Consider the following 21685-nt stretch of genomic DNA (forward strand, 5'->3'; position numbering starts at 1 on the left):
ATGCATGTGACCGCCAGGAAGGTGGAAGGCGAACTAGATGGACCTTGGTCATTTCTAATGCTCTTACGTTCTTATCAGCAAAAAATTAGACAAGTTAGGCTCTTGTGTTGAGATGTGACAGGATCTTGTAGAGGCATGAGATTGAGAAGATAAATCCAGAGGAAAACTTTTGGCTGCATCAGGGTAACAGAATGAGAGGATACAAGATTAGAGTTGCAAACAGCAATTTCACAACTGACGTAGGAAACTATTTCTTTACACAAAGGCTAATTAACAACTGGAACAGGTTATCAGGAAGGGTGGTTGAGACCAGGACTCTAGATCTGTCCATAAGATAGCTTGATGCAGTGATGAGGTTGTTAAGGCGGATCTTCTGGAAGGATGAAATCAAATGAATCAAAGGGCCTTCTTCACTCAGACCTCCCTTTTGACTTGTAATCGTGTGTCAGTTTGGCGCAGTTGGTAGCATTCTTGCATCTTGAGTCAGAAGTTTGTGGCTTTAAGCCCCACATTAAGATTTGAACTTGCATAGTCTGAGTTTACATTCCAATGCAGTCCTGGGATGTGTTGCCTTGTCGGAAGTGCCATCCTTTGGATAAGACTTCAAACTGAGGCCCTCTGTTCAGGTGGAAATCCTGTGGCATTACTATTTAATTTTTATATTATATTATTTAATTATTATTATATTACTCAAAGTAAAGATGATTTCTCTTGGTGTCCTAGCCAAAATTCTCCAACTAAAATTGGTCACTCACTTCTGGCTAATTTGTGGGACATTGCTGAAGGCTGCCACATTCGCCAACAAATACACGGTCACTTCACAGTACATCTTGCGCAGCACTTTGCAATGTCCTCTTGACACGAAAGGCACTATACCATATGACGGGATTATTAGTACCCCATGATTGCATGGCTTTGATCAGCTAACGACCTGGACTGGATATAAAGATATCTATTTTCTGCCCTCCATGACCTAATACTGCACAAGGCAATGTCTGTGTCCTATAGCCCTTGTCCTATTGAGAAATCTACACCACCTATGATAAAGAAAGTGGAGAAGACGAGATAAGTAATGGTGTGATAGGAAACGTTAAAGGCACTGGACTGTAGGAAGTAAGGTCATCCTCCTGGAAGCCAGTGTGTGAATATCATTGATGGAGGCCGGAGAGCTCAGTATCTTGGTGGATATTGGAATGTTAATCAGATTCAAAATCATAAAAGGAAACCAGGGAGATGGAGGCTTTGGTCTATCTGTCCCTGTTTCTGGGCTTGTTGCTAAGTAACATTATTATAATAGAGTTGGTATTGCTGAGCAGGTCACTGACTCAGGCAAACAGTTTTGCTAACTGCATTCAGAAGCACAGACCATCAGTAAGACAACAGCAGATATTAATATGAATGGACCGGAGCAGACATTTGGGTCCATTTTGTGGTATTTTTTAATGAGCTGCTTTAATAAGGAATCCCATTAGAATTTCCATCCACCCGGGGATCTTGTTCTGGAAACAGAATGCATCAGTGCAGTGATCCCATGGGTTGGTGTGATGTACAATTAGTTGGAAGGAACTGGTAAGAGTTTCCATTTGCACTACTCAAATGCCTTATTAATGAATCTTGCAAAGAAATACCACAAATCAGACTCCATAAATATGAACTGTTTTGTGCTTGATAATTTTGTATCTTCATGGTTAATTTTCTCTGATTTTATTCTGTGATATAATTATTTCCTCTCTGACCAAAGCACTGACTCAGTTCCATCAAAAATTCTCAATGCTTTGGGAATTCTTAGTTTAGTGTCCGAATTTTTAATATTAAAGTCCATCAAGTGGTCATTTTTTGTTACAATATATGTTTTCTTAGCTGCTGGGGTGTGGCTGATGATCAGGTCAATCCCTCTGCCTTGCCCCCTTTTTGGCAATCTTCAGATCACAACTAAAGATTTTCCTCTTCAATGGTGCCCATGGTCACCTTTCCTTTATCCCTGACTTGGTATCAAACTACACCATTGTTAAGTTCTCAAATGCTATCCTGCATGAAGGGTGCTCTTTAAATGCAAATTGTTGTTTTTGGTACATTGGTTTCCATTTCACTCTCACTGTTGCATTCCGCACATCTGCCTTTGTAGACTTCACACAAGGTTTCTAAGCATTTGGTGTTAAAAATCTAGTGCCCTGGTATTCGGCAGTGAAAAGTTGCAATCCAAAGGCGAGTTCAATGTTGTGGGCCGGGTTTGCAGACTTCACCGCAAAGAGCAATGTGTATGAGAAATGCACATAAGGTTTAGATGAATTTACTCCAACATCATCTTGGAGGCTAAACACAACCCTACAATCCTTTTTTCCATCACCCACTACCTCCTCTGTGCACCCCCTCAGGTCTCCTCAATCTTCATATCAAATGACAAGTCGGAGGAGGTCATGGACTTCTTTTCATCTAAAATTCACAACATCCGCCAGGCAGCCTCATCCACCTGCCTCTTGTCACCCACCACCATGCCCTCTCTGTCTCCCTCACCCTCTCCATCTGCACAAAACTCCTACCACCACCCCCATCCTACATGCCTTCCTCCCCATTTCTCCCTCCTCCCTCTCATCCATCATCACCTCCATAAAACCCACCACCTGCTGCCTCGACCCCCTCCCCACCAACTTGCTGGTCACCCAGCTCCTCCTCCTCTGCTCACTACTGACTGACATCATCAACCAGTCCCTCTCCTCCGGATCAGTCCCTGCCTCCCTCAAAACTGCTGTCATCACCCCACTCCTCAAAAAACCTTCCCTAGATCCCTCAAACCCCAGCCACTACCACGCTATTTCTAACCTGCCCTTCCTCGCAAAAGTCCTAGAATGCGTTGTTGCCAATCAACTTCGCGCACACCTCTCTTTCCACTCCCTCTTCAAACCCCTCCAGTCCGGTTTACGCCCTGCCCAGAGTACAGAGACTGCACTTGTGAAAGTCACAAACGACATCCTCTCTATCTGTGACCAGGGCTCCCTCTGCCTCTTTGTCCTCCTGGACCTCTCCACCGCATTCGACACAGTTGATCACTCCATCCTCCACCGCCTTTCCTCCGTCATCCAACTCAGTGGGACCGCACTCGCCTGGTTCGAGTCCTACCTCACAAACTGCCAGCAGTACATCTGCACAAATGGCTTCTCCTCCCGCTCTCACCCGGTTACCTGCGGGGTACCCCAAGGATCCATCCTTGGCCCCCTCCTCTTTCTGATCTACATGCTCCCTCTTGGGGATGTCATCCGCAGACATGGGGTACATTTCCACATGTATGCGGATGACACCCAACTCCATTTTTCCACCTCTCATTGCGACCCCCAGTCCCCTGATGTTCTGTTAGCCTGCCTGTCAGACCTCAAGGGCTGGATGAGCGCAAATTTCCTTCAGCTGAACGTTGACAAGACGGAAGCCATATTCTTTGGCTCTCGTCAATGTCTAAAATCTCACAGTTCTCACCTCCTTCACCTACCCGATCTCCCCCTAAACTCTCCAAACCCGTACACAAGCTAGGTGTCAGGTTCAACCGCCAATTATCCTTCCTACCACACATCCGTTCTCTCACCAGCACCGCTTTCTTCCACCTCCGACGCATCGCCCTGGAGTCCTGTAGCTCAGTGGTTAGAGCACTCGCTTTGCAAGCGAGAGACCTGAGTTCAATTCCAGATAGGGTGAAACCTTGGGCAAGTTTCCTTACTCCACACGCCTAATAATAATCCCTCCAAAACCAAAAACAATAATAAATTGGTCATTGTCAATCTACGACTGTTTGTGGGACATTGCTGTGCGCAATTGGCTGCCGCGTTCGCCCACAAATATACAGTCAATTCACTTTACAATGTGTTCTGTGAAGCGCTTTGGGACGTCCTCCTGACGTGAAAAGCGCTATATCAAATGTAAGGATCAGGATCATCATTGCCCGTTTCTGCCAATACCTCGCTCAGAAAGCCGCTGAAACCCTGGTCCATGCCTTTGTCACCTCTCGTCTGGATTACTCAAATGCCCTCCTCGCCGGTCTCCCCTCCACTACCATCCATAAAATCCAGATTATTCAAAACTCTGTCGCCCTTGTTCTCATCTGCACGAAACTCCGCTCCCCGATTACCCTAGTCCTTGCCAGACTGCATTGACTGCCTGTCCCAGAGAGGATCAACTTCAAGATCCTCACCCTTGTCTTCAAATCCCTCCACTCCTCTGCGCCCCCCTACCTCTCTGACCTCCTCTGTCCTCAAAACAGTACCTGTTGCCTTCGTTCCTCTGGGTCTGGCCTCCTCCTTGTCCCCCAAGTCCTCCATTCTATCCTTGGCGGCCATGCCTCAGCCACTATGCCCCGAGGCTCTGGAACTCCCTTCCTCACTCCCTTTTGTCTCGCCCTCTCTCTTCCTACTTTCAAGTCTCTGCTGAAGACCTTTATTTTCGACTGTGCCTTTGGTCACCTTCCTCCCCCTCCCCCTGGCTCGGCCCCGGGATCTGTTACTGTGAAGCGCTCTGAGACTCCGTCCAGCGTGGAGGGCGCTATATAAATCCCAGTTGTTGTTGTTGAATTTCAATGTATCTCTTGCCCATTCAATCGTCATTGATATGGTTTTGACGATGTATTTTGCTAATCAATATGTATTTAACCATGAGATGCAACAATGTTGAATTGGATCCCATTATTGCACCATGGTTTAATTTATAAAATAGCACCCTGCATTATAACTGTGTATGCTAACCAAATGGCCAACCATCAGTGCTTCTGGATTGCAGGTTTGCCAGTGACTATGTTTCCTGTGCACTATGCTCCCACTCTTTGAACAGATCCATATTATAATTGGATTTGACTGTTGGGTGATAAAATTAGCCTGGCTGTGACTCCATTTCACACACAGAAACAAGTCCCTCTGCTTGTTGTCACAAGTGTTGGTAGCTGACTGAAGTACACATGCTCCTCTAATCATCCACAGAGACTTGCAGAAACCAAACTGGCAGTTTGCCTGGCATGCCACACTTTCCCAGCAGCACTACACTCCCAACTGGAGTTACTTATATATAGTTTTTTTTTCAGTGTTGAGAAATCAGTCATTATGGATCCCTGCAGTTTGAACACATTGAAGATCATCTAAATCGTCTGTGCATTTTTGGCAGAAATTACAGTTTTCTGTTTTATAATAATAATAATAATAATCCTTGCATTTGATATAGCGCTTTTCACGTCGGGAGGACGTCCCAAAGCGCTTCACAGAACACACTGTAAAGTGAATTGACTGTATATTTGTGGGCGAACGCGGCAGCCAATTGCGCACAGCAATGTCCCACAAACAGTCGTAGATCGAAAATGACCAATTTATTATTGTTTATTATTGTTTTCTCATAAGGTGGTCACCTAAGGTAGTTTCTGGATGTCTGCTTTTTATTTAAGCGTTCAGAGACACTACCCCTTGAAAAGCATTATATGAATGCAAGTTGTTTTTTCTGCATGCAAACCAGTTTCTTAAACACCCTTCACTTCACTCCATCTCTTTGCTAGCAAGATTAAGTGACACAGGGACTCGTAAGATTTCAAGAAGATTACAAATGAAGATAATTTGGCTTATTTTATCTCATCCTTTTAGAATATCCATCCTCCCATTATTTTTCCATTACAGAAAAATTCTCATTCTCAAAAACTCCACTGCCTTGACTTCAATTACCCTTCCTGGTAATCTGTTTCAGCTGTTGAAAACTTTTAGTGTGAAGAAATACTTTCTGGTGTCTGTGCCAACATTGTCCTTCATACACCTTGAAGATGTGCCCCTTGCCCTGTTGCCTTGGCGTATCTTGAATAATTATCTGGGTTTACATTTTCGTTAACGCCTATACAGTGCCTCCATTAGTTGATCTCTGAGATGTTCTTTTAAGGGTGAAGAGTTGTACCTAGCAATTCTTAGAGGGTACTTGATTCATATGAACTGTTTGGTTTGTCCTGTTCAAGCTGTCGATGAATGACTGTGAAAAGTATTGTTTGCTCGCAAAACCAGACAATGTACCTAAAACTAATGTGACAAAATAACATTAATAAGCTCTATATCAGTAACAAAATAAATATTCCTGGGGCACAACATGGTCACAATCAACCTAATCTCGTCATTAGACCAATTTTGGACTACAGGAAAAGTAAGAAGTGTTGGCTAAAGATGATGAGAATTCTAAAAATAGCACCAGTTTCAAAACTACCTTCCCCATTACAGAATGTATAATTTATACCAATCTTTTGTAACTTCAGTGTAGATGGGCAAAAGAAAACTGTTTCCTGAAGATAATTTTTTAAAAAAAATTTCAGCTTTGTGGCTTCCTGAGGACATCTGTTAAAGTATCTAAGTTTAAATCCTGTATTAAGGCAATTCGGTGTGCAGTGTATCAGAGTATAAGGAGGGAAGAATGAATCATTTGGTATCAGCTTATGATGGAAAAATTCAATTTATAAAGTCCTGCTGATCATTTCTACTACGCTTAGTAAATGGAGCACAGGAACAACCATAGAAATTGAATGCTGGTATAACTGAGATTCTGGATGAGCGATTACACAAATTCATTCCCCCCCAACCCCCACCTCCATTGTTTTTGATTTGCTGTTTGTGAATTAAACCGTGGCATTGGTGTTTTACATGTCTGGGACAAAGGCATGTGTTTGGCCCACAAATACAGTCAATTCATTTTACAGTATATCCTGTAAAGGCGCTTTGAGACATCTCAATGACATGATAAGCTGCTAGAGCATATGCAAGGATTAAAGGCAAATTTATCTCCATTGTGACCAAAATAATATCGATCTTAATCATACACACTTACTTTGTGTACCATCAATTGTCATCATGACCATTCTTATTGAACATTGAGTGTGTTAAACAAAAATGGTGAAAGGGTTATATGGAAACATGTTGGAGGACTGGGAGTGATCTAGACCATATTTAATTGAGTTTCTATGAGTGAAATTTCTGTTGTTTAGGTTTGAGAGCTGCTGTCATTCTCATTTGTATGAGAGAATATAAAGGCATCACTGACCTTGCTTCACACTTGTTGAAGAAATGTTGCCTTTCTTTTGATAATTACATAAGAAAACATTATTAAATCTATTGCTTTTTTATAGCTGTTGTTATTCACCAGCGGAAAAGGGAACTAAAGTACAAGTACAGAAGCTGTGATTAAGATACAGTGAGTGCATTATTTTCACTAGATGTACAATACTTGTGTAGGAGCAGACGACCTTGCTTTTTATCATTTGCAGGAACCTACTTTTTTTTATCACTGAAGTTCGAGGTTTTGTGGAAATTGCATAATTTCCTGTGGCCCAACTGGCAGTAGCTCTCAAGGCAAAGTATTCAAGTTCTTTTTCAATGGTAGGACGGTACACTGTGCTGGAAATACTGCAGTTCTTTCGTTAAAAATGTGGAGACTTTTAATGTTTCCCAGCAGAAAACAAAGGAAAGCGGTGAGTTACTGAACTGAATACTTGTCTTTCATGTAGACGTTTGTACTTTAACGTTTATAAAAGAGCATCCTATGGGTGTAATGGGTGGGGTGCGCTACAGTATGGGCAATCGTTGTTAATCTAAGGAAGGCTGATATGTTGCCCTGTGTTTGCTTTCATTCAAAACCACAATAGGGAAACGAGCTGCCATGGAAAGAGAACCTCCATAATGATGAGTTTGAAAAGGTAAGATGAACTTTCAGCCTTTTCATTATCTATCTGGAAAAACTGCCACCGATGATCTGTTTCACTGTTGTCACAGTTGTGTTCACTGAGCCCTCAGTTGTTTGTGTGATGCATTTCTCAGTTTAAATACTCTCCTTGTTGTGTAGGATTGTGTGAACACAGTTTTTGCTTTATCTTTGGACATTCTTTATGTGAATTGCATTGTTTATGAGGAAACTTATTGGCTCAGGGATTTGATACATTGAAAATGTCCATGTCTGGAATGGAATGCAAACTCTCTTCCTGAGAGGATGGACCCTACTTGCTTCATTCTGTACAATATTTGGAGCAAATTAACGAGAGCTAAGACTTGGGGACCTCAGATTCTTTGGTAGGGTACTGCTAGCCTTCTACCAATGAAAACTAGATAGCTTGTCAATGAGAGTACTATCTGGCAAATCTCCTGCTGCTTTTCGAGGTACTCTATACATTACGGCCTTGACTTGCAAGATTAACATAAACTGGGTGGAAAGAATTCCTGCCCCAATGACCAGTCTGCCCTCCAAGTCCAGCCAATGAGTGCCTCTTCCTCCCCCCTCAACAACCCCCCCCCCCCACCCCACCCACTCCAAGAATAGTTGGTTAAGTATCATAACATTGTGAAATTACAAAATATATTCCAGGGTCTGAACTATCCACCAACTCGAGGCTTGCATAGCTGAATGAAATAGTGATTGGAGCCTTATGCTTTTATATTTTACTTTAGTCCTGGAGCTGAGTTCCTCCTTTGAAAATCAAGTGCACCACGAAATAGCAGTGGGATTTTCTGGTGTTCCTGTGTGCTGGGTTTTGTTTCACTTCACCTTGTTTTGTTTCACTTCACTGAAATCCCAAAGCAGTTTTGACCTTTACATTTTAGTGAACTGAAAAGGAGAAATGAAAAGAGGTCATTTGTTCACTGTCTCCGTGTCTGAAAGGGGAATATCAACTTTTACACCTTGGTCATTCGCACCTTCATTACCTCCTGATTTGACGTCTCAAATGATATTTTATTTGCGTATCAGAATGCCTTTGTTCCATTTGATTTGAATACCGTTTATCAATACAAATTTACACTTTTAAAGTGTCTTTCACTTCAGTAGTATGTCTCCCCAAGGCTGTCCTTTTTGGCCCTCAAGCTGGTGGTGGGAGACGAGTGCGGAAGGGAAGGATCACCAAAATCATGGTAAGAGAAGAAGGGCTTGAGTGAGGGAGTGGGTGAGTCAGAAGTACTCTAGGATAGAGTTCCAGAGAATGGGAGAAGCGAGGCTAAAAGCCCAACTGCCGAGGATAGGGTGGAGGACGTGAAGCAGGCCGATGCCCACTCAGCAAACGTAGCAGCCAGGATGGTACGGTTTGAGGAGTTTGCAGAGGTAGGGTGGGGCAAGACCGTGGAGGGATTTGAAGGTTAGGATGAGGATCTTGAACTCTATTTGCTGGTAAATGGGGAGCTAATGGAGCAGTATAAAACATTGGTTAGGCCTCAGCTAGAGGTTAGTGTTTAGTTCTTTGTTTAGTTCTGGGCACCACACTTTAGGAAAAATGTCAAGGCATTGGAGAGGGTGCAAAGGAGATTTACCAGGATAGTACTAGGAATGCGGGACTTCAGTTATCCCTTCTTCTCTTCAGTTATCAGGAGAGGCTAGAGAAGCTAGGATTATTCTTCTTGCAGCAGTGAAGGTTAAGAGGAGACTTAATAGAAGTTTTCAAAATTATGAGGGAATTTGATAGGGTGAACAAGGAGAAACTATTCTCACTGGTGGGTGGGTAGGTAACCTAAGGACACAGATTTAAAATAGTTGTTAAAAGAAACAGAGGGGAGGTGAGGAATTTGTTTTTCATACAGCGAGTTGTTTGGATCTGGAATGCATTGCCTGAAAAGGTGGTGGAAGCCGATTTGATAACAAATTTTAAGAGAGAAGTAGATAATTATTTGGGTAGGACAAGTTTGCAGGGCTATGGGGAGAGAGCGGAGGAATGGGATTGAATTGGATAGCTCTTTTCAAAGAGCCGGCACAGACACGATGAGCCGAATGGCCTCCTTCCGTGCTCTATGATTCTATGATTGTGAAATGACCACAGCTGCATGTGTTCTGCAATATTTTGGGACCATGTCCTGTTTTGGTTCAGCTCACTCTATGTGTGACATTGGTATTTCGCAAATACTTTGAAATACTGGAATCCTTCAGTACAGTGTGTTTTGTGAGCATGAAAGGAGGGAGAGGGGGAAGGGCTGTCACCAGCGAGACCCACACTCTTGATGTTTCCAGTCAATTGATTATAAAACTTTTTTTAAAAGAAAGATTCACTTGATTGGCAAGGACCTAAATAAGAGTAATACATTTTGTGCCTCACAGGTGTGAAGAATTCAATATGACCACATCCATTGCATTTAGTTATTGAAATTTTGAATGTGGAGTCTCTTCACATTTTGTGTCAGCCATGAGAGTGCAACTCAATGAAATGGTAAATATTCCTATTTTGCACTCTCAACTATCCACCCTAAGCACTACTTTACAAATATCTTAACAGTAGATAAGCATCAATTCCATCCTCCACACCAACTGCCTGCCCAACTGTCCATCCTGGGAATGGAAATTTAAGAGTTGTGTTGTTTGTGGACAATGGGGTCCAAGATGTAAGATTTGCTTCCTGGTTTCAGTAAGGGTTTGTATATATTAAATCCTGACAGATAACTCTGACAACGTGGGAGCTCTGGAAATTTGGAGCCGAGTTCTTGCTTGCATTTAGTGCACTTGGAGCTACTGGCAGAATTCCAATGTTTACAAACCTTGTGGATTCCAGGTTGTCACTTTTTTCTTAGACCCCAATGAGCATCTTTTAAGAATGCATGAAACTGACACCCCACAGATTTGACATTAGATATTTCTAATTCTGAGCCCCAGAACTGTTATCATCAAAACAGGTTGTTGCTTCAACATAGAAATGTTTATAAAGAGTACAGCCTCTTAAAAAGCTTTTTGACTGTGTGTTAACTGAAATTTATACTGTAACTCAGGGATGTGTAGGCTTGCAAAACCTTTCATATGTGCCTCTGCTCACAAAACACGCAATCGCTCAACATTGCAGTATAGCCTGTGGAGCATCCTCTTGATGTGAAAGCACTATACCAAATGTAAGGATAATGATTGTAATTATTGTACATGTCCAAGTTTGCTTTCTTTTTTGTTGAACAATGTTTTTTCTATGCTCACTTTTTATTTCTTATCAGATTTTGTTCCCTATTGTGGAACTCATTGTTGCAGGCCAACTTCGGTCACACCTCTCCCTCCACTCCCTCCTCGAGCCCCTGCAGTCTGGTTTTTGCCTTGTCCACAGCACAGAGACAGCACTCGTCAAAGTCACAAATGACATTCTCTCTATCTGTGAGCAGGGCTCCCTCTGCCTCCTCATCCCCCTGGATCTCTCTGCCGCGTTCGACACAGTCGACCGCGCCATCCTCCTCCATTGGCTCTCCTTCCTCATCTACCTTAGTGGGACTGCACTCATATGGTTCAAGTCCTACTTAACTAACTCCTCCATTTCATCTTAGCCAATGGTTTTTCCTCCCGCCCCTGCCCAGTCACTTGCAGGGTATCTCAGGGCTCTATCCTTGGCTCTCCTGTTTTCATTATCTATTTGCTCCTTCTGGGCAATGTCATCTGCAGACACGAGGTAAACTTCCACATGTATGCGGATGACACATAAATCTACTTTGCCTCCTCCAGTACCAACTCCAAGTCGCCGATGTTATATCACCTTGTCTGGCAGATATCAAGGCCTGGACAAGTGTAAACTTCCTGCAGCTGAATATGGACAAGACAGAAGCCATACTCCTTGGCTCCCGTCAATGTCTTCACTCCTGCGGATCTAAACTCCTCAAGCTCCCTGGGGTCTCCCTCGTACTCACCGAACCAGTGCGCAAACTAGGGGTCCGGTTTGACCCCCAGCTGTCCTTCCTCCCTCACATCCGGTCCCTGACCAGGACCGTTTTCTTCCACCTCCGCCACATTGCCTGTCTCCAACCGTACCTTACCCCAAATGCTGCCAAACCCTTGTGCATTTGTTTGTCACCTCCCGCCTGGATTACTCAAACACACTCCTCGCCGATCTCCCCAGCTCCACCATTCACAAGATCCAGCTCATTCAAAACTCTGCTGCCCACATACTGACCCAGATCAAACTCCATACCCACATCTCACCAGTTCTGCCAGGCTCCACTGGCTCCCCATCACCAGACAGATTGACTTCAAGGTCCTCACTTTCATGTCCAAATCCATTCACTCTCTGGCACCTCCTTACCTCACTGACCTCCTCATTCCCCAACCAACCAACCGGAGCCTCCGCTCCGCTGCCACCAGTCTCCTGCTCATCCTTCGCACTCTCCGCCCCATCATCGGAGGTCATGCTTTCAGCCGCTATGCCCCAAAACTCTGGAACACACTCCCTCAATCCCTCTGATTTGTCTCCTCTCTCCTTTCTTTCAAGTCCCACCTAAAAACCTTCCTCTTCAACCATGCTTACGGCTACCTCCCCCCTCTCCCCTGCCCGTCCCCCCGACTTGGAGTCAGGCTCCGCCACTATTAAGGGCTCTGAGGCGCTACCCTGTGTGGAAGGTGCATATATAAGTGCAAGTTGTTGTTGTTCTAATGTGTTGTTCTCTGGAAAGTTTTATAAAGTTACTAGGTATGTCTTCAGAAGTTCAATTTCTCCAGGACGACATTAGTCTTCCAGACAGGTTTGTCTTGATACACTCTCTCATCAACAATTCCCCATCCGCCTCACAAACACCATCATGGTTTTCCCTTTTAACACTGTTACACCTTTACATCTGCAATGGTAACAAAGGGCACATTTTGGAAATCTGTGGTTTAATTATGAAGCATCTTTTCAATGAGAAGTAGGAACCATTATCCATCACATTTCCATAATCTAAGAAATCAAGCAACACTTTTGTTAATACTCACGCACTACTGCATTTCTATATAATGTGCTTTGCTTTAACCCAAGTTTGCCACCATTCAGCATAATAGAGAGCAAACTACACCCACATAGCTTACAAAAACATGGAATAAATGCATTTTGGAAGTATTAAGGGGAATCTAGTTTTGATTCCCCTTTTATACTGAGGTAGCTAATCTCAGCCATGGCATTATTGCAGTAATACAATTGGCCTGAGCACCTTGGGATGTCCTTTGACGTCAAAAGTGCTATGTAAATTAAAAGATGCTGTAAAGGTTAGGAAAGTGAAATAAATCCACTCAAATGTATTTTTCCTCTCCTTATCTAAAGATCTCTAATAGAAAGGGTGTATAAAGGCAGAGTTAGCTTCTCCTAGGATCCCCTATGGTTTGATTAGTTTAAGCCCCTTGCTACCAAGGTTCAGATATGAAGAGTAGCAACTTCACGAGGCACCTGATGTGATGTGTTAAATAAAAAAAACAGTTGCATCAGGACTGCATAGGTGTGGTGAGGGAAGGGAGAAGAGAAAGGACTTTTACTCCCTCAGTTCCAGCTTTACTTGAAGCTACATATTTTTCACTTTCAGCTTTTTCTGTGCATCTTGCTACAGTATTTGATTAGTGCAATTAATAGTTTAAGGTATATTCTGTGAAGCGCTTTGAGACGTTTCGAAGACATGATACGGCGCTATAATCAAATGCAAGGTTTATTATTACTATTATTAGTCAGAAGAGGGCAGTATAACACCATTCAAACTAATGAGGTCTTTGTGACTGAAAGATGCTGTTAAAGTTGGAGTCACTTTAAAACCTTCACACACATTGTGGTCGCAGCATTAAGCACAGGATTCTGGGCTGCGTAGCTGAAGGAATAAAGTATAACTTGCAGAAAATGATGGTTTTGGTCAAAATATTAGCATCCTTTTGTCTTTTATTATGATCGTAGCATGCACATGTGAGTTTTGTGATCATGTCTCCATGTATGCACATATTTTCCTATTTATAGCTACAACAACTTGCATTTATATTGCCCTCTTCATGTGGGATAGTGCCATGTGGGACATCCTCCTGACATGAAAGGCGCTATACAAATGTAAGTCATTGTTGTTGTGTCTCCGAACGCTAGGAACTATATGAGAATATGTAAGGTGTAAGAACATTTTGTACGACCGGTATTGATATAGTTTTACTCAACAGATTTTAGCTCACAAGGTTCCAAAGCTTTGAGTTTTCACTTCTAATGCTTCATTAGTCACATAATGTTCTCTGTCTTCTTACCAAATTCATATTTTGCAAAACTAGTGTGATCCTGAGATGTCACACTTTGTGTGAATCCCAGTATTGACTTGGGTTTTAAACCTGGAGGCTGTCAAGTTGATTGGGACTAGCTGGTTCTGAGTTTGACCAGTGAAGGGAGCAGTAATCCAGTTTTGGGCTTGATCACAAGAGAGAAGAGTTGGTTAAACAGTTCCAAGCTGGGGCACTAGAGGAAGCACAGCTGTGCATTGGAGGCAAATGTTGTTTCTATTCCAATAAATCCCAGTCCAGAGCGTTAAAACTGAATTCACCGTGGACTCCACTTTGAACCATAGCAGCAGGAATTGGAACCTAAAATAGAAGGAAATTGGATTAAATATTATATTAAAAAAATCGATGCATAAACTTATTTTAAGTGCCATTGCAACACAGGCTTGTCTGCATAATCCCACAGAACTTGTTCCTGTAATGAGAGTTCACAAAACTATGAGATAATATCAACAGGTTACTGGAGGACACAATTTGATTTAATCTCTTGTTGCTTCTCGGGTATTCATTTTCAGTGAAGCCCTTCAATAATCCAGCAGTAACGTTCTGACCACTTGACTCAGCTGGGCAGCACTTTCACCTCTGGGTCAGAAGGTTGTGAGTTTGAGACCCATGTGGGAACTCGTCCTTGTAATCCAGGCTGATGCTCCAGTGCAGCACTGAGGGGATTGGAGGTGTTGCACTTTGAAACCGATGTTAAGCATTTGCTTGTTCTGATGGTTCATTTTAAAAATCTCATGGCACTTTCTCTGACTTAATAACCTGGACTAGCGTGGCTGAAACAGATTGGCCTGTTTCAGTGCTGTAATGTTCTATTACGTCCTGGCCAGGATTCTTCCTTCATCCAAAGTCACCGAAAACAAAAATTTGGTTCATAGCATTCTAGTAATACAGGTTAGCTTCAGCGCTTTTGTATGTGTAACAGTCACTACACTCCAAAAAAACTAATCACATAAGTGCCTTCCCCTCATCAGTCAGCCATTTTTTTTCTTCCGCAACAGAATATAGCTCAGTTTGAAGCACAAAATCAATGAGAATCAGAGTGATTAGAGATGGAAGCAATCTTCCAAGCCCTTGAATTCAGGCAGCAGCAATGTCCCCAGAGTCGGTTGGACTGATGTAGTCTTTCAGCTGTTACATTAAGCATCAATTTTGCTGGTGTTCTTTCAAGATGCAGTGCCAGCAGCAGGCTGTGGGAGAGTAAGTCAAATTGTTCATCTTATCCATTCCCTTCTCTCTTCCTAAGAGGAAAAAGATCAGTAGCTATTATGTGCTGTTCAAAATAGATATTGGTCTGTGCTAAATGCTTTGTTCCTAATAAATGTGCTGACATTTGGACCTTACTCGATGTTAGTGATGTGCTATAACTCCCTCTTTGAATTACCACATTAGAGCTTGTGTGTGTCGTGACGTATTGAGCTAAGCGGGTCACAGAGAGTATTAGGAACAAAGATGAAACATGTTTATCTGGTTGGGAAGCTTTCTCTGAGTTTCCGCAGCAGTTTTCTGTCATTATGAGCAGGAGAATGATGAGACTGCCTCACCGAAAATTCAAAAGGTTCTTTGTAAAGAGGGTAAGTGTAGTGACTTCCATATACTGAGGGAATATTTGCAAGACAGAGGTTTGTAAAGTTACCATTAGAATTAGATTAGAGTTTGTAGACCCTGTCAGTTGAAACTGGCTAACGTGACACAGTGAATGCATTGTGTGTGGCTGTGTGTTGGCGGCACCAATGTTTTGGTCAGTTCATTGTATTTTGACTGTGCTATTTCTGCAGAAAATTAAATTGCAAACAATTATCAGAGCTCTGGGGACAAAGTTGCTTAGTAAATGGCAGTCTCAGAACAGTATCCCCGAGTGCAGTTACAGGCATGGTTGTGATCAGCTATTTGAGGAGTGAAGCCTTTGGACAGAATGACTTGGGATTTATTTGAAGAGCTGAGTAGTGAATGAAATGAGAGAACTTGGTAACGGAGGCATCGTGTCAAGTCTCCTTGAGAATAACGAGAAACTGGGAGTAGGAACTTAGATCTTTAGACAGTCTCCCAGAAAATAAGTAAGACCTGGAGCAAATGTTTCCAGCTGAGTGACAGATGTGGGAGTAATTCTAAAGTTCAGATCATGTTGAGTGCGAGTGAGGTGAATGTCTGAGCAGTGTACAACGTCCCTCTCTATTTCTGGACAAGATTACAACCTTCAAATGAATTGGTTTTTTTTTAGCGATGGCTTTATTCAGTTTTGAACCTATTTGATACAGAATTGATTTCTAGGAATTAATTTGTGTACATTAACAATATTCTAATGTCTGGATAATGGTTAGTGGTTAGAGCACTCGCTTTGCAAGCGAGAGATCTGAGTTCAATTCCAGGCAGAGGGCGAAACCTTGGGCAAGTTTCCTTACTCCACACGCCTAATAATAATCCCTCCAAAACCAAAAACAATAATAAAAAAAAAGGTCATTTTCAATCTACGACTGTTTGTGGGACATTGCTGTGCGCAATTGGTTGCCGCGTTCGCCCACAAATATACAGTCAATTCACTTTACAGTGTGTTCTGTGAAGCGCTTTGGGACGTCCTCCCGACGTGAAAAGCGCTATATCAAATGCAAGGATTATTATTATTATTATTAATGGTGGCACTGTGAAATACAATACAAAATTACATTTGTATAGCACCTTTTGCATTTGGAGGCCATCCCAAGGCACTGGACAGTCAGGGATTTGGTCTCGAGCACGGGATTGGGATCAGGAAAGGTTGAGGGTAGGAGGGTGGCCAAAGGAGCAGAAGGTGGGTTTCGTGGGGCTTATAATGATGGTGAGAGAGGAGTGGGAGATGGGTTCGAATTATTGTGTACTAGCTGTACCCATTGCATTAGATGTAATGAATGCGTGGATGAGGGTTTCGGTGGCTGAGGCGGTGGTGAAGCCGGGTAATGTTGCAAAGGTGGTGGAAGGCAGAGCGGGTCATGGCATGGATGTGGGGTAGAATGGACAGTTGAGGGTCAAACAAGATGCCAAGGCTCCAGACTGGTTTAGTAAGGTGGAGTGTGCATCCTTGGATGGTGATGCTGCCAGTGCCTGAGGTGTGGAGGGGTTGACAGGTGCCAATCAGTAAGGCCTCGGTCTTGTTGATGGTTAACTGTAGAAAGTTAGCTCTAATCCAGGGTTTGACGTCTGACATGCATCCTGTCAGTACAACAGTGGTCCTGGAGTTGAGGGTGGAGGTAGAGAGAGAGAGTGAGTTGGGTATCATCTGCATGTATGTGGAAGTTGACCCCATGTCTGAGGATGATGTCACCAAGAGGGAGCATGTATAAGTTGGAGAGGACCAATGATAGAACCCAGAGGAGTGCCGTATGAGACAGGAGAAGGCGTTTGTGGAGATAAAGTGGAGACGGTGTGAGAGGTAGGATCTGAACCACTCGAGGACAGAACTTTGAAGGTTGAGGAGAGGTGGTGGAGGAGGATAGAGTGGTCAACAGTATCAAAGGCAGCAGAGAGGTCAAGGAGGCAAGGAAGTAAAGGGAGCCCTGGTCACAGATGGACAAAATGTCATGTGTCATTTTGACCAATATTGTTTTTGTGCTGTGGTTGGCACGGTAACCCAATTGGAGGGATTCGTAGAGTGAGTCGCGGGAGAAGAAGGAGTGAGACTGGGAAGAAAGGACTTGTTCAAGGATCTGAAAAAGAAAATGGAGGTTGGCAATGGGGTGGTAGTTTAAGTGCAGAAATGGGTACAAAGAAGGTTTTTTGAGGAGAGGGGCGATGACGGACATTTTTAAAGAGGTGAGAATGGTGCTAGTGGAGAGGGAAAGGTTGATGTCTGTGAGTAGAGGGGCAAGGAGGTGGAGCTGGGAGATAAGAAGAGGGGTAGGAGTGGGGTTGAGGGAGCAGATGATGGGTTTCACGTGGGTTATAATAGTGGTGAGAGAGGAGTGAGAGACGGGTTCAAATTATTGGTTCAAGGCTGGACTTTGGGAACTCTCTCCTCGCCGGCCTTCCCGGCACCTCCCTCCACAAGCTGCAGGTCATTCAGAACTCTACAGCTCGTGTACTGTCCCACACCAGGCTTCGGGACCACATCACACCCATCACGCCCTCGCTCACCTCCACTGGCTTCCCATCCCCCAGAGGATCGAATTCAAGATCCTCATCCTCGCCTACAAGGCCATTCACGGCCTTGCTCCCTCCTACCTCTCCGACCTACTATCCCCCTACCTACCTGCCCGTATCCTCCATTCCTCTGGCTCTGGTCTGCTCCACATCCCCCCGCCCCAACCACCCTACCAACGGTGGCCAGGCCTTCAGCCTCTCAGCCCCTAGGCTTTGGAACTCTATCCCTCAGTGCCTTCGCCGCCTCCTCCCTTTCCTCCTTCAAGGCCGGTCTCAAGACCTTTCTCTTTGACTGTGCCTTCAGCTCCCCTCTCAACTCTCTACCCCTTCCTCGCCCCCGCCCTTCCCTCCCCTCACCCTGACCATTTCCCCCTTGCTCGAGTCCTGACCCAACTGTCCAGCGCCTTGGGACGTCCTCCCGACGTGAAAGGCGCTCAATAAATGGAATCTTGTTGTTGTTGTTGTATTGTGTACTAACTATACCCGTTGCAGCTATGCTTGCAACCAAAGGATCCAATACGGAATGTAGATTAACACACAAGGACATTTCGTGTTTATCTATACTCAGCTGGGACGACTCCTTTTGGGAGGACTCAGTGGGAGGACTTGGTGCTTTAAAAATGTAATGTTGTTGCTGTTGTCTGTGTTCTTTATTTTGTTCCCACCGATTGGCTATGTGCGAGCTCTATGATGCAGGATGCCATAGCACATTGCGCAGCCACCAGGTGTAACTGCAGTGTGTGCATACATACATAGGTGCTCTGTGATGCACAATGCCACAGCACTATTTTGACTTGGCGGCCATCAGGTGTAAGTGCAGCAAAAAACACAAAACTGAAAATAACAAATATGCCCATGTCACTCCCAGTTCCAAGACCTTTCTGACTTTGTATGAAGTGTATTGGTAGAACAGTATAACCTACTCTCTTCAATTAGCTGTGATTTATCTGTGGCTGACAGCTTTGGATCAATAGTCCATTATAACATCTGGTGTCACAGTGCAGAACTGCTTTGAAACACTTGTTCAAATTAAAACCAGTGGAGGAAAATGTGAGCAGCTGTATGTCCTGCTCCGATGAGCTATGTTACTCTGAGGTCTTTGCTTTTACCCACCTTTAAGGCGTTTTGCCTGCTTAATTTCAGTCACCTCTCAGGCAATGCTTCATGGTGGGCAACAACTCTGAACCTTCTGTGTGTGTTAATGCATTAAAGTAGACTGGATACAGGACCTTCTATTTATTCTTCCACTCTGAAAAATATTTCACCTATCCTTAGACCTGTTCTTGGTACAGGTTGTGTGTGTGTGTGTGTGGATAGAAAGCGGGGATGTGTATGTGTGTTGGTGGGTGATAGATAGACGGGACTGTGTGTGTATGTGTGGCGAAAGTCACTATTGATAACAATAAATGTAGATCCTACCTACCACTTGCTGACACTTTGTTGAACGTGTTTGTTGTGACCATTTTCTCTCAATAACTCTAAATCTGATGTGTTTAGCTTCACTCACTTCACTTGGGTCCAGGCTATACTGTTCACTTGGCACTTGGGGCACCTTGTGCGGTGTATGTTGAATCAGGCCACAAAGAGGTATGGGGGTGGCGGGGGCAATGGTGGAGCATTGGGTGTGGCTGGATGCCACTGGGCTGTGGTGAACTTGTGGAGAACAGCTCTCTGACGCTTGCTGTCCCTGCTCACGCAGGAAGAATGACTAGTGCAAGGTGATGAAGGGCTGCAACATCTGAGGAAATGTATCCCAGGAAAAAAAGAAATTTCAGGAGAAGAGGAAGCAAGAAAATCAGCAAAATAAATTACTGTCTTGCTTAAAATGATAGAGACTTTGGTACATGCTTATTTATTTCCTGAATTCCATGACATAGTGACGTGAATTGCTTATTTATTAATGCAAAAAACAAACTGGCCTGGCTTTATTCCCCTGATGATTATTTAGTTTAAAAGTTGATAAGGATCATGACCTTTTTAAAATTATTCTGAAGGGTTCTGTTGCCTCTTGTAGGATGCAATCCAATTCTATACGGTTTATGCTTTTATTATAAGGAATTTAAGGAAGATCTCTAATAGGTCTGTACAATTTTATCCTGCATTAATAATTTGTCTTGGATTTTGATATAAACTTGTTATGACTGTTTGGTTTTATTGCACAAATCCAAAGGATTATCTATTATCCTACATAATCTGTGGGATTTTCAAGGGGAACTTGGATTTTATTTTTTGTTAATATTTCATTATATTAATAGATGGGGAAGTGGATAGTGAGTTGTGGTTTCTGTGTTTAATGGAGTCCAGTGAGAACATGGGAGAAGTGAACCAAAGGAAGAAATTGTCGATATCGCCATTATATTTCACTGAAACCATGAGCTCTGGGCAGTCAATTTATTGATGTGAGCTGACCTCCTTTCTGCTCTGTGCATTTTGCCACATTTCCCTTTTTGGATTTAGAAATGAGCAGAATTCGACCGTTAACTTGGAAATAATTGGGACTAATTTGCATTTTTTTTAATGGAATTCCTTAAGGTATCCTGTTAGAATTCCGATTGAATTCTACTTCAGAAGTACATTGGAGTGGAGTTCCCACAGTGGGTGATTATCATGCTTCTGTTTCACTAGGAGTCCCCAGTTGTGTTTCTTGTTCTTTATTAAGAAATACCACTAACTTGCACTAATCTGTTCTCCAAATGAAGCAGTACGTTGATGCCCACTAAATGTAAGGTCCTCATCCCAGCATTTTAATATACTGCCTGTGACACGTCCGCCATATAACACTGATAAAGAACAACGGATAATTTTCAATTGAAACAGAACAGACGACAAATGCATGATTGACTGCCTGAGAAATTGTGCTCCACATCAGCAAATTCACCTGCATTGAAGGATACTGAGCCAAATACCCATCTTTGTTAATGAAGGTAGCAGCTATACAATGAAACTGTTTCAAGCATAAGTGAATCTTGAATGTACTGAGCTCCCAGTGTGGTGGGATCTGCTCTGAGATATAGTAGATAACTGGGAGACGCCTCAGCCTCGAAAGGAGACATCTCTGAAGGAACATTGTCCGAGATATATTAAGTCATGGTTCAGAAAAAGTAAATTTTGTACAATATCAATTTTTTCCAACTATTTCCTCCGGTTGACATGTGACTTGGGTTTTCTTTCTACTGAGGTACACTTCCATGGGTTTGCCACAATCTTCAACTGACCAGTATTTGTGCATGTGCCTCAACCTTGGGGAACATCACAGTTGAGTGCAAGATCATCTGACATCTGAAATCCAAGGTGATGGTTTTTTCCTCTCTTCCTCCCTAACCCAAAGGCACTTAGTTTAAAAATTGTAGCAACCCAGGGAGCCCTCAGCTAATTCAGTACAGATTGGATTTTAACCTGTATTCTTACTGCAGTGCTAGTCAATGGCTTTCATCCAATGTCTGACTAAACTTGGGTTCTTCAGCCTCCAACACAGATGTCTTGAAAGGTACTTCATAAAGGTATCAGAGATGGATTGTGAAAGTAAACCCAAAACAATGCTAACAGATACTGTATACCAATACAACAAAATGAGAGCACCTGTTTTAGGGTTGTAAAGGGGAAC

The 21685-nt window shown here is 43.2% G+C and overlaps 1 protein-coding gene across 2 annotated transcripts in view; it reads left to right on the top strand.

Annotated features, from left to right (window-relative positions):
• The first annotated feature begins 7330 nt into the window (after window positions 1-7330).
• rps6ka2 (ribosomal protein S6 kinase, polypeptide 2) overlaps window positions 7331-21685 on the top strand; it is a 133055-nt gene continuing 118700 nt past the window's right edge. The window contains exons 1-2 of one of the 2 annotated variants that reach the window (XM_007894325.2): window positions 7331-7459; window positions 7634-7684. In XM_007894325.2, the coding sequence (XP_007892516.1) occupies window positions 7415-7459; window positions 7634-7684 (96 nt within the window). In that variant the 5' untranslated portion in view covers window positions 7331-7414. Of the gene's footprint in view, window positions 7460-7633; window positions 7685-8846; window positions 8889-21685 lie in introns of those variants that run through there. The other variant, XM_042333577.1, reaches the window with a different exon arrangement.

This window comes from Callorhinchus milii, unplaced genomic scaffold (assembly GCF_018977255.1).
Source record: "Callorhinchus milii isolate IMCB2004 unplaced genomic scaffold, IMCB_Cmil_1.0 Scaffold3, whole genome shotgun sequence".
Lineage (NCBI taxonomy): Eukaryota > Metazoa > Chordata > Chondrichthyes > Chimaeriformes > Callorhinchidae > Callorhinchus > Callorhinchus milii.